The sequence below is a fragment of the Budorcas taxicolor genome, chromosome 4, assembly GCF_023091745.1.
Source record: "Budorcas taxicolor isolate Tak-1 chromosome 4, Takin1.1, whole genome shotgun sequence".
In the NCBI taxonomy this organism is placed as follows: Eukaryota; Metazoa; Chordata; class Mammalia; order Artiodactyla; family Bovidae; genus Budorcas; species Budorcas taxicolor.
Window position 1 is genome coordinate 93,486,115 of NC_068913.1, and position 12,979 is coordinate 93,499,093.

The 12,979-nt window shown below is 39.4% G+C and overlaps 1 protein-coding gene across 2 annotated transcripts in view; it reads right to left on the reverse strand.

Moving 5' to 3' along the window:
* ZNF800 (zinc finger protein 800) overlaps positions 1 to 12,173 on the reverse strand; it is a 48,796-nt gene extending 36,623 nt beyond the window's left edge. For both annotated transcript variants that reach the window (XM_052638909.1, XM_052638910.1), the window contains exons 1-3: positions 12,060 to 12,173; positions 11,470 to 11,588; positions 6,361 to 6,456 (exon numbers count right to left, since the gene is read on the reverse strand). In XM_052638909.1, coding sequence (XP_052494869.1) covers positions 6,361 to 6,456; positions 11,470 to 11,530 — 157 coding nt within the window. In that variant the 5' untranslated portion in view covers positions 11,531 to 11,588; positions 12,060 to 12,173. The remainder of the gene's footprint in view (positions 1 to 6,360; positions 6,457 to 11,469; positions 11,589 to 12,059) is intronic.
* Positions 12,174 to 12,979: the final 806 nt, after the last annotated feature.

Consider the following 12,979-nt stretch of genomic DNA (forward strand, 5'->3'; position numbering starts at 1 on the left):
GTTTGACACAGCCAACCAACGGTGCCTCTGGCAATACTTAAAACCTACTATAACCTGAAAAAAGAGACAAGACAGCAACCAAAATTCACCCAGACAGCAACAAAAATTCCTCCACAACTCTTAATCCTGAGAGAAAGAGAGCCGTGCTGCCTTACTCCTAATTATTATTATTCCTTTTCCTATACTGATAACTCTCTCACCTTATGTTTCGCAGCACTGTTTATAATAGCCAGGACATGGAAGTAATCTAGATGTCCATCAGCAGATGAATGGATAAGAAAGCTGTGGTACATATACACAATGGAATATTACTCAGCCATTAAAAAGAATACATTTGAATCAGTTCTAATGAGGTGGATGAAACTGGAGCCGATTATACAGAGTGAAGTGTGCCAGAAAGAAAAACACCAATACAGTATACTAACACATATATATGGAATTTAGAAAGATGGTAACGATACCCTTGTATGCGAGATGGCAAAAGAGACACAGATGTATACAACAGTCTTTTGGACTCTGTGGGAGAGGGAGAGAGTGGGATGATTTGGGAGAATGGCACCGAAACATGTATAATATCATATAAGAAATGAATCACCAGTCTAGGTTTGGTGCAGGGTGCAGGATGCTTGGGGCTGGTGCACTGGGATGACCCAGAGAGATGGTATGGGGTGGGGGGCGGAGGAGGGGGGCTGAGGATTGGGAACATGTGTATGTATGCAGATTCATGTTGATATGTGGCAAAACCAATACAGTAAAGTAAAATAAATAAATAAATAAAATAAAAATTTTTTTAAATCATCTTAGAAGTCACTACATACTACTTACATACCGTTTACATAGATCATCAATTCAGTATCTTTTGAAAAACCAGCCCTCCAAAGAGAAGGCTTTTGATGCCTGTAATTAATTAATGAACATTTCAGATTCTCACACATAATGGGTGCTCAATAAAATTTAGTTAAACCTCATCGAAGGTTTAATCCTGTGCTATCAATTAAAGTAAAATACACTGTATATACTGATATAAAGGTTTAAAAAATTTCTTTTCAAAAAGGATCAGTATTCAATTTCACATTAGGTTGTATGTCAGATGCTTGACATAATATCATATTAATTCTAACTCTTCTGTGCTAAGAGACAATCCTCTGAAGAGACTGTAGCATAGTTTACATTCAAAAATAGTGTCCACATCTTTCAATAAAATATGCTTAAGTTGTTTAGTTAAGACAAAGTGAAAGTGAAGTCTCTCAGTCCAGCCTGACTCTTTGTGACCCCATGGACTGTAGCCTACCAGGCTCCTCTGTCCATGGGAATATCCAGGCAAGAGTACTGGAGTGGGTTGCCATTTCCTTCTCCAGGGGGATCTTCCCAACCCAGGGATTGAACCCAGGTGTCCCACACTGCAGGCAGATGTTTTACCATCAGACCCAGCCCATCAGGGAAGCCCAAAGAGCTTTCCTTTTCTCCCTTAATATACTGATATATTGGTGAATGACCCTTTTAAGTTGCAGCAACAACAGTTTTTAAATAGTATACTGTATGCTTTATTGTTGATTCACACATGAACTCAGTTTCTTTAAGATGACTGTTAAACCACAATATCATTCCCAACACTGCAAGCAAATCTGTAATTCCTATCACACCTGCTAAATTCCAAGACTAGTATGAAGGGAATTTCTAACTGATCATCCATCCTTAATATAAGAAAACTTCAAAATTGTTCTCTTAAAACCACTACCTACAAGGGTTGGTTAAAAAAAATTATTAAATTATGAACACTGCAACATACTACAATGTATTTATAAGCAGAATGAAATTATTTTAGTGCCTATCTGGTGAAACATTTGTTTAGTCTAACACATATTTACTGAACACCTATTAAATACCAGGTATAATATTATTCACTGAAGACACAAAAGTGAAGGATATTATCTATGCCCTTGAGAAATTCCCAAACCAATATGAGTGGCTGCTCTCCTAGCAAAACAGCCTCAGGTGAGATGCTTTGAAGATGAATGTAATAACAAATAAAATAAAGCTACATTTTTCTTATCTATCCCCAAAATATGCAATCTGATTTTAAATTTCCTACAATGGCTATGTATCAACTAAAAGCAAAAAATTCCATCATATAATACAGCAGATATGTATCTCTGGTAAGTCATACTTTCATCCCAAGCTTTTGCTTACAGAATCAGGACTTAGGCATCACCATCCAGTCACAGTTTACATTAACTGAAAGAAATGTCACTTTAGCAGTAAAAAACAAACAAACAAAATCTCTAAGAAACTAAAGACCAAACAAATTTAGTTAGATAACAACAATAGCGAAAATCACACAAAACCGATTCTCACTTTTCACTATAATTTACTTCTCCCTAAGTTGGAGAAGACTCTTGAGAGTCCCTGGGACTGCAAGGAGATCCAACCAGTCCATTCTGAAGGAGATCAGCCCTGGGATTTCTTTGGAAGGAATGATGCTAAAGCTGAAACTCGAGTACTCTGGCCACCTCATGGGAAGAGTTGACCCATTGGAAAAGACTCTGATGCTGGGAGGGACTGGGGGCAGGAGGAGAAGGGGACGACAGAGGATGAGATGGCTGGATGGCATCACTGACTCGATGGATATGAATCTGAGTGAACTCCAGGAGTTGGTGATGGACAGGGAGGCCTGGCGTGCTGTGATTCATGGGGTCGCAAAGAGTCGGACACGACTGAGCGACTGAACTGAACTGAAAATTAACAGAGACAGGAATGGATTTGGAGTTTGGGACTAGCAGATACAAACTATTATATATAGAATGGATAAACAAGATCCTATTGTATAGCACAGGGAATTATATTCAATATCCTATAATAAATCAAACTGCAAAGGAATATGATAAAGAATGAATATATATACACACATATATAACTGAATCACTTTGCTGTATACCAGAAACTAACACAACAATGTCAATCAACTATATTTCAACTTCAATTTTTTTTTTAAGTTAATAGAAAGGAGGGAAAATTGGAAGACAAAAAGTCACCAATGTGATCCTAGAAAGACTGACAGAACTACAGAAAAACTCAAGCGAAGGGCAGGGCACAGTCCAGGTAGTACCTGAATCCTGGCTTCAGAGCTAAGAACCTGTCTCAAGTCACCCAAGCATTAGAGATTTCAGAGTAGAAAAGCTGTAGGCAGGTGCAAAGCAGGTAGCACCTGTTTTTTTTATTTCTAAAAAATATGGGATATTTATATATGGACAGATGTCAAACAACAGTAGAATGTACTGTTTAAAGCCAAAGATACCTAAATACCCAGTCAGCTACCATTTGTATCAGGAAGAAAGTTAAGGGATATATGTTCATATATGGGTAGAGACTCTCTGGAAGAAGACACAAACCATGTATTAGTACTATCTGAGCAAAGACACATTTCTATATTTCTGTATATCCTTTTATACCTCTGTATTATTATTTTTAAGCCACGGGTATATATTAAATACTCCCAGGTGGCTCAGTTGAGTCTACCTGCAATGCAGGAGACACTGGTTCAATTTTTGGATTGGAAGATCCCCTGAAAAAGGAAATGGCAACCCACTCCAGTATTCTTGCCTGGGAAATTCTATGTACAGAGCCTGGCGGGCTATAGTCCATAGGGTTGCAAAGAGTTGGACATGACTGAAGCCACTTAGCACGCACACACACATGTATCATGTAGTCTAAAAAGAAAAGTCTATTCAGATTAATTTTTAAGTCAAGCAGATAAAAGTAGAGATTAGAAGTCAAGAAGTATTTGTAATTTAAAGTGAGGGAAATAGTCCAAAGCTTAAGTTGAAGTAGGAAGCAAAGAAAATGAGTCAAAACTGGTCAAGCAGTCAGTACAACCAGTCAGTACAGCACACATGAGGCTGGTGGACCTAAAAAAGTTAAGTCAACTCCTTCCTCCACCTTTTATGAACGTCCAGCTTAGGTAGGAATTAAAACCAGGTCATAGAGAGCCCCGTATAGGCAGAAGACCATAAATCCCTTAAACAGAGCTGATACAGGAGTTGAAGACAACTATCTGAGCTTGAAGATAAAGAGAGATCCTAACACATCATTACTGCACAACCTGGCTGAGCTTCTGAATGTTAACAAGAGCAAAAGCATGACTTCAAAGTTCTATCTTCAAATACCTGTCAGATATAAAACACCACTATAGCTCTTTAAATGAAATGTGTATGACCAAGCCATAATGGAAACAGCCTAGAAAGAGATTAGTTACTGAGGGGCTGCTTGGGAGAAACTTAGAAGTCTCAGAATGAGAAGGTATCTTAGGACCCTGTCATGTGGTCCAAACTTCCATCTCATCCTCCCAAGGTTTCAGTCAGCAGAGGCTTAAATACCTCTGTGCTAAAGAAGAGCTACCTTAGGAGACTTGAGATTATCCAGATAGGTAAGAGATTACTATCCTCAGGAAATCAGAATTACTTAGCTATGAGATACACTAGTAAAGTAAAACAGTTCTTTTTTAATCCAAAATTAGTTTCTTTGTACCATTTAGCATATTTCTAAACCATCACTAATTAAATAATTGAGTACTTAGAATTTATATTATTTTCAAAATTTGTTAAAAAAAAAAAAAAAAGGCTCAGAAGGCCAATTTGCCAGAGACATTTTAGAAAGAGCACATTATCCATTTCACAATCCCTTCCTTAATCTTAGTAAAGAAATGGCAAACACAGAAAACCAATACAATCACAGTACAGTGAGAAAACAAATAATTTCATTTTTAAATATTCACCTTCCAAGGTTAAAAAAATATGTAGATTTTGGATACAAGATCTTGTTGAAAAGGAATTTTTTTTCAAGATAAAAGCACAAATAAATGAAACAATTCTAACTTCTTAATCAAATAACATTGTAATAAACTGAAATAGTAAAATTTCAAATTGCAAATTTTTAAAAAAGAAACCTAAGGCAAAGAATATAACTAAGTGTGAAGTTATTATCTTCATTTCCACGATATGAGAAAGAACAAAAAGAATTTTTATCTCTGTACTAAAAGTAGCTAACAGAAACTCTTACTGCAATTAAAAACTAACCATTTTTCTGTTATGCCAGAAACATACTTAAATGTTGCCTCTAATTAGTAAAATTTTAACTGTATTTACCATAGGAGAATTTGACCTATTAGTTATTTCTGTTAACCAAGGGCAATTATCACAAGTAAAAAGCAATAAAAAAAACACAATAAAATATGTTATTCCACCGCCCAGCATGAGCACAGGTATTTGTTATAGCATACATGAAATACTGATATAAATACATAAAAGCAACACCATGAGGATTATAGATGAAAAGTGTTAAGAAATGACTCTCAAGAGTCAGAAATTAACTTAAAGGAACAATCTGTTTTTTAGAATCCTAAAATAAATCAAATGTATACTATTTCCCTTTAAAAAGATTTAAAAACAAGCACCTTAAAAAATTTCTCATCAATACAAGTGGTTTCATACAAATTCTCTAAATCTCAGAATTTTTTCATTAAGATACAGTAACCTTTAAAATAATAACAAAAGGTATTCTAATCCTTAAACTTGGGATGTCCACCACTTAGGTGTCCATCAGTCATGTGCGTTTGGTAGTTCATACTTGATTTAATACCCCACAATGTCAAAGAAGCCAAATCCACAAGTGGTAGACAAGCGGACATAAGAATCACAACAACCTACCGACAGGACTTCTAATAGTTCTCAACCATTTATACTTAGTGAGCAACACCCATTTTAGAGCGCTGGATTGTAACTGCACAAATATACTTATTATATATCCATTATTATAGTAATATAATGGAAAGAAAAGCTAAACAAATATATCTGAAGATATCAGGGCTAGAATAAGTCTTTTTTTCTATCACATGCTCTACTTAAGATACTGAAACTCCAGGGTTAGGTAGGAGATGGTGAGTTACATAAACAGAGATGATAAAGTAATTAATCTAGAACAAGAGACATCTCAGACATTCCGAGTAAATAATCTACCCTGCCAAAGCTCATAAAGACCTTGTATAATTTAGCACTGTCTTCTGAGAGTTTATAAAGACCATGCCAAAAAATAACAATGAATCTTTAAGAGACACTTTACCAGCAAATATACCATATATTTCTTTAAATCATTCTAAACACTTTTAAAATTAGTATATAATAATACTGAAAAATAATTTCTAATCAAGCAATATTTACTCATCCACTTTTTAAAAATGACAATCAAAAGTATATTATAAAGAAAATCAATGTATATATTTCATTTTTTAAAAATTATTTCTAAGGATTTCTAGGTAATTTTAAGGTTCTACGTGAAGATTGAAAATACATCCTAAAACATTCATACCTGATCGAAAGCACTCAATTATTTGCTGAATACCAGATTTGGATGTCTGTAGTGGTTGCTGTAACAAAGGAGCATCTCCAGGTTCCAGGATATAAACTACATGGAAGACAAATACCCACCCCAATCCCCACAAAAAAGGGTTATTTAAATCATTTACTATTGAAGTAAAACAATGGTTTGCTATAATCATGTTAAATGACAATCACACTTTTTTGTATGTATTTCACCATTAGCTTTTTAAGGCAAAATAAAATAAGGGTACACATATAACTACAATTTTTCTCAATTCAAGGTAAAACTAAGGCTGCTGAGGCTATGCATTAAGTTCAACTGCAAAGATCTTACTATTTTGGTGTTATTTAGTACATATTAGTCGTATTTGCTTTTTTTATTCCCCTTGAAGAGGAACTACTACATTTAACCAAAATTCTAGGGCAATAATAGCCTAGCCACCCCTCATAAACCATTCCAAAACTCTCCAGACAATCTAGTACAGCTCTCTGGCAATTATGAGAGCAAAACTCAAGAACCACTGCCTAAGGAAAGAACTGGTCAGGTGCACAATGACAGATGTATAAGAATGTTCACTACAGCACTCTGCAGCACTATAAATAATTGAGAAAAATTTCAAACAACTTAGAAGTCTCTCAAAAGGAACCAGACTAAATAAACTATGAAATATCCATACAACAGAACCTCTCACGGCTGTTACACAGCATGAGCTAGACCTACATGTGCTGACAACAAAGGATGTCAATAATACACTGTTAAGCAACACAAGCAGGTTATACAATATGATCTCAATTAGACTAATATATTTCAATAGCTACAGAAATAAATTTAATATATATGTGTGTTTATGTATAAATGCTAATATAAACACAAAAAGTCTGGTGGGACAGTGGGATACCAACAAAACTTAACAACGGTTCTTTCTGTTGGGTCGGGTTTATAAAGGTGAAAAACTTTCTGCCTCACACTTCACTAGCCCAGGCTTTTGGAAGTATGCATTTTAGAAAGAATGCATTTCTTATAATATGTAAAAATAATATTCCCATTGTAAATATAGAGGTCTACATCATCCCTGCTTGCCAATACCCCCAGATTATTAGTATAAATATATAATAAAAAAGCTTATAGTAATAAGAAACAAGGTAACTGAAAAAGAAAACTGAGTTTTCCATTAGACATCAGGTAGAGACAGTTGTGGTGGAGAAAGAGCAGTCATTTTAATCACCCCTTTTTCCAGTATGTTATGTTTTACCATTTTAACCCAGATGATGTTTTACCATCATCTGCTCAGTGTTGAGAAGATAAGGAGGGTTACTTCAGTAATGGGTGCTGCTACTGCTTCAGAGCCTGGGCCTGGAAAGCTCTCAACTGTCTGATAAGGGGGATAAAGCCTGCCGTGCTATGTGTATAGACACAGCCTTAAGAGTCTCTTCTAGGCTTCAACTCTTAAGTTCAGTGTACACAAACAGGAAAAACTATGTCTCAGGAACAAATCATTCCATTAACCAAAATTTTCCCAATTTTGAGACACTTTAGGGGTATTTTAAAAAACATACACACAAATACAACTCATTTTGAGAACATATAACATTGGCACTAACTGCAGTGGTTAAGGAAAACATTCCAGACCTGGACTGACTGTGCTGAAATTCTTTTTTTGCCATTTACTAGATACAGCTAGGGCAAATTACACTCTCTATTTCTCTATTCTCATCTCCAAAATGTGAATATTAAAAGTACCTAAATCATAGAGTGGTGTGAGGATTATATTAGCTAATGCAGGTTCCTGGTTAAATCGGAGCCTGGAATACAGTAGAGACTCAATAAACGTTTTATCACCATTATCATCATCTACAAGTCAACTGCTTTCCTGACACCAAAAATGAAAAATCTCTTCCAAAATCTAGGAGAAGTAGAATTCAACCCCTCAGAGAAACAGCAGCAAACGTTTGTAAACAGAGTGATGATATCATTTATTTGGATTAGATGGATCTCTTTCTAGCATCTGTACATTCTAACAACCAATAACTGATTACAAAAAATAATAAAAGATAGGGTGGAAATTATACAATTTTAAAAAGTCCCAAGGTCTGACTCTCCAACTGGCAAAAATTCTGTAAAGCAAGAATGAAAAAAGAGTAACAAATAAGGGAGAAATATGATAAAAAAAAAATGGAAACTTCTCTTCAGCACCCCCTTTCCTCATTTAGATACATGCTCCAGAAACCTTCCACTAATTTCCACTTCCACATGACAACATCAATTTAAAGCTAGAGCAAAATTTTGTTACCCATCACCATCACTGGTACCACCAGAATACATACACATCCTGAGACACCATTCAAAATAACCCCAGGGTTAGTTTTGTTATGAGTGGAATATCCACCTGGTATACACATCTGTATAGGTCCCATTTCTTTCTTCATTTGAAAACATATTCTCAATCTTAAAAAAGCTTTTTATGTCAATATTTTATAAAATTTCTTCTTGCATATCCTATCATCCCTCCCAAGATCAGGTCACATAACCATTAAGGAAAAAAACAGCACCTCCCTCCAGCCAAAAACCCTAGTCTCAGAGGTTATCATCCTTCTTTACATCCTTCCAAGAACACACCTCCCAGAATCACCTACTTGCGTTAAGAGTCTCTCCTCCCTTAAAACAAGCCTCTTAAGATATTCTTCAACCTAAGATGTCTGAGATTTGCTTACAAATAGTAGTGAGCAGGGGAGCAGTTGGAAGATAGGGAAGGAACTGTGGTGAGGGGAGAATACAGATCAAAAGTAATTGTCCACATACCCACATACTGATAACCGATGGACCTGTGTGTTGGTTACGTAAGGTTCCAATAGCATTCTACCTTTGAATGTTTGAAAATTTTTCTAACAAAAAAACTTTCTTAAAACATAACTAAGAATATACTTTACATACAGGCTTATAACACCACCACTCACTACAAATTGATCCAGCCTATCAAGACCTCCCCAGAAACACACTGCTCTCTCTCATTCAGGAACTCACCTACTATTCATAATTCAAACGGAGGACAGATCTCTCAGCAGAGCTCATTAAAAGAACTTCATAAACATAATGTCATCTTCTTCCCTCCATCTGAGGGCAACCTCTTTTTAAAACTACCATTTCTACTCCTCTCAATACTGGAAACATCCTCTCACTTGGTCCTTTATCTTCCTGTGAAATAATGACAATTAAAACTACCTCATAAGTTACACTTCTACTTTTCCAATGAACTAAACCCTCAGAAAGTGTTTACTTCTAACTAAAAAAGCAAAGAAATACCAAGCACTTTTGACCTAACAGTCTGAAAAATAAACTGCATGGGAAAAGTTTCTGGCAAAATAAAGCTGAATTTTTAAAATTAAAGCAACTTATCTGACTTTGTGTTAATGACGGAGGAAAAGCAGCACAAGTTTCAACACAAATTTAAAAGTTCATCTCTGGAAAATATCTTTAAAGTATCTGAAAACTTTATCAGAATACACTAAATAAGGTATGGTCACAAATTACCTTATCTGTGTACTTATTTACATCCATCCCTTTCCACTCAAAGGCTCCATGAAGGAGCGAAATTATCTGTTGTGTTCACCACTTATATCCACATTGCCTTGAACAGTGCCTAGCACCTAACTGGTACTCAATAAAGACTTGTCAAAGAACTAAATGAATGACAAAATACATCTCTTCCTAAGCAACAAGCCTTAATATGATTTAATTAACTAATTCAACTTAAACGACTTCTCAGAAAAATACGGATATAAAAAGACAGTGGAAGAGACTGTCTTCCAGTGGGAAAAAAAAAGAGTGGAAGTATAAGAAATCATTCACAGTTTTCTACTTCAAAACTAGCAAAATCCATTCAACAATTGGTAAAATATAAGGGATATATATTCACTTCAAATACACAAAATGTGCAGTAGAAAGGATGATGAAAGGTAGGCAAATCAGGGAGCAAGTGAATAAACACTGGATTCCACTCTGGGATTGCCTGTTTTATTAGCAGAGGTTATCATTTTCAGCAAATTAGTGGGGATAGGGTCATAGTACAAATTTTATTCTAACATGTACCAAAGTTTCCAGACAATAGAAGTTCTTCCCCTTTAACACCACCATTTTTCCCCCCGTTAATCAAAATGTACTCTAAGTGAATTTCACTGTGACAAAACCAAGTACACTGGGTGTTAAAATACCCCAACAAGAATCAAGCAAAAGTACTAAAAAGTCCTAGAACTTTTACATCAAAAATAATGCTCAACAACTGACTTTGAACTTAACAGAAAAGCCTTCTGTTGGTTTAGTGACAGTGTATACTCAAGGATTCTCTTTTCATCTGTACCTCTAAATGTTTCTAATAATGCACAAACTTCTAACAAGCAGAAAAACTATCACTAGTTTATACATCACATTTTATTAGTGTTCTAATACTCCTTGTGAGATTCCAAAAAATACCTTTTTAGTTTCATAAAGTCAACTAAAAAACATCCCTCTGAACAATATCCTAAAAATATTTATCTTAAATAATCAGATTTTGCAATCCTGTGTTCTGTCCAAGATCTTTAAGAGGTCGCACTTAATACCTCATTCTCCCAACGAGTTGACTTCGACAAACTTTCCTTAGCCCAAACTAAACTCATTCTTAGGTTTAAGCATTATTCTCTCTTTCAATACTATTTAAGCAGAAGAAATTTCTAGTTTTTAAAAGTTTAAACGAAACAGCTTTCATAAAAATAAATGGTAGTATTCTAATACTACCTATTTTTTCCTTTCGCTTCAGTTTTAACCATTCACAGAGCATGAGGGTATACTACTAGCTACAAGCTGCCTTGAAAGGGAAGGAAAAGGGATTGAGTAATCGATCTTGTGGAAAAGATTTAAGGTGACACCAGCAGTACCTTTTTGAAGGGATCAAGCAAGGGAGATCTCTTGTTTGTACAAGCTTTTAGCTTCATAACTGGTTTTATGCTAGGGGAAATTATAGCCTGCTTAGTTAGGAATGACTTCTTGGGCAGGAAGAAAAGAAAACAGAGAGTAGAGTGGCTCTGATGGAGACCAAAGCAACTGGAGAAGAAAGGGGTATACCTGGTTCACAGCATCCGTGATGATGGTGGTCAGTCTGACAGTATTTGTCCCTTAAAGGCATTTTCAGTGGGCGCGACCTACTTTCCTTTCACTGTAAGAAGCTCTTCATTGCGGCTTGGCTGTTGAAAGAAGCACAAACCCGTCACTCACCCTGAACTTCCTGGGGGGGCTCTCGCTGCATTTTCCAGAAACGTTCCCATCACCCACCCTCCGCTTCCCCTCCAGCGCCCTGCACCTTCCTCTCCAACTGAAAAATAAAAACGCACGAAGGCTTCACCAGCCCGAACTCCCGCACAGGTTCATCGCCCTACCCGGAAACGCAGCCCCGGGCGCGCAGCGCAGGGCGAGGGCCTGGCCGGCTGCGCGGGCGGCGGCGACGGCCTCGCCTTCCCGGGCGGGCGCGCGCGGAGATGGAGGCGCGGAGCGCAGCGGGCACGGCCAGCGCCCGGGCCCGCGGGGCGGGGGGCGCGGCGGCAGCCGAAGGGTAGCTCCCGCCAGCGGCCGGCCCACACCGGCCCTCCCGCTACGCACGTGCGCAGGGGTCTCCCAGGCAGAGCCCCGGTCCCCCAAACCAAGTGCGCCCAACTTACTGAACTCCTGGGGCGGGCCGGCGGGCGGGCGGAAGGAAGGAAAGCAGGCCGGGCGGCCGCGGGGACTGCCTGGCGTGGGAGGCGGCTTCGGGCCCCACCTGGCGCAGCCTCGGCGGACCGCGCGAAGGGACCGGGGTTCGGGCCCGACGCGCTCCCAAAGAGTCCCCGCCGACGCTGACGCGGAAGCGCCACAGCTCACCACGTCCCTCCGCGGCCCGAGGCGACGCGGCGGCTCACGGCGTCCCTCCGCGCTGTGGAACTGGGCGGGCGGGCAGCGCGCGGGCGCAGGCAGTTGACAGGAGGAACCGCCCCGCAGCCGCTGCTGCCGCCACCGAAGGAGCTGGAACCGAAGACGGCAGAACCTGAGGCGCCCCTCGCCCGGGCAACGGCTGCCGCTGGAGCCCGGCTCCCCCCCAGAGTCGCTCCACCTGCAACGGTCCCTCAGGCTTTTGGAGAGGGGCGCGAAAGGATGGGGGTTTCCCCCCACCTTGGGCCCTTTCTGGTAGTAGTTGTTGTTTCAGGAAACTTTATTAAGTCAGTCTCTCGCTTTCTCGGTCTCCCCCTCCCCGAAGAGCCTGAGCTACCGCCGCGGAGCGAGTAGGAAGGGGGAAGCAGAGACTCTCCGGCAGCGACAGGGAGCGAGTGACTGACCCCGGACGGAGATGGGGCGAGGGCAGGAAGTGACAAGCTCTCGGAGTGGGTGGGGGGAGTGTGGCCGGCACGCCCGGGAGCGTCACGCGCATGCGCCCGGCCCGGCGCCCCCGCCGGTGGGGAGGCGACGCGCGGCGGCTGGGCAGGGAGAGGGAGACCGGGCTGGTGGCGCGGGGCCGACAGCCCGGTGTCTTCGACCCGCGGCTCTCGCAAGCGTCCCCGGCGGACGGGGGGGCCGAAGTCCTGGGCTTCGCGGGCCAAGAGGTGCG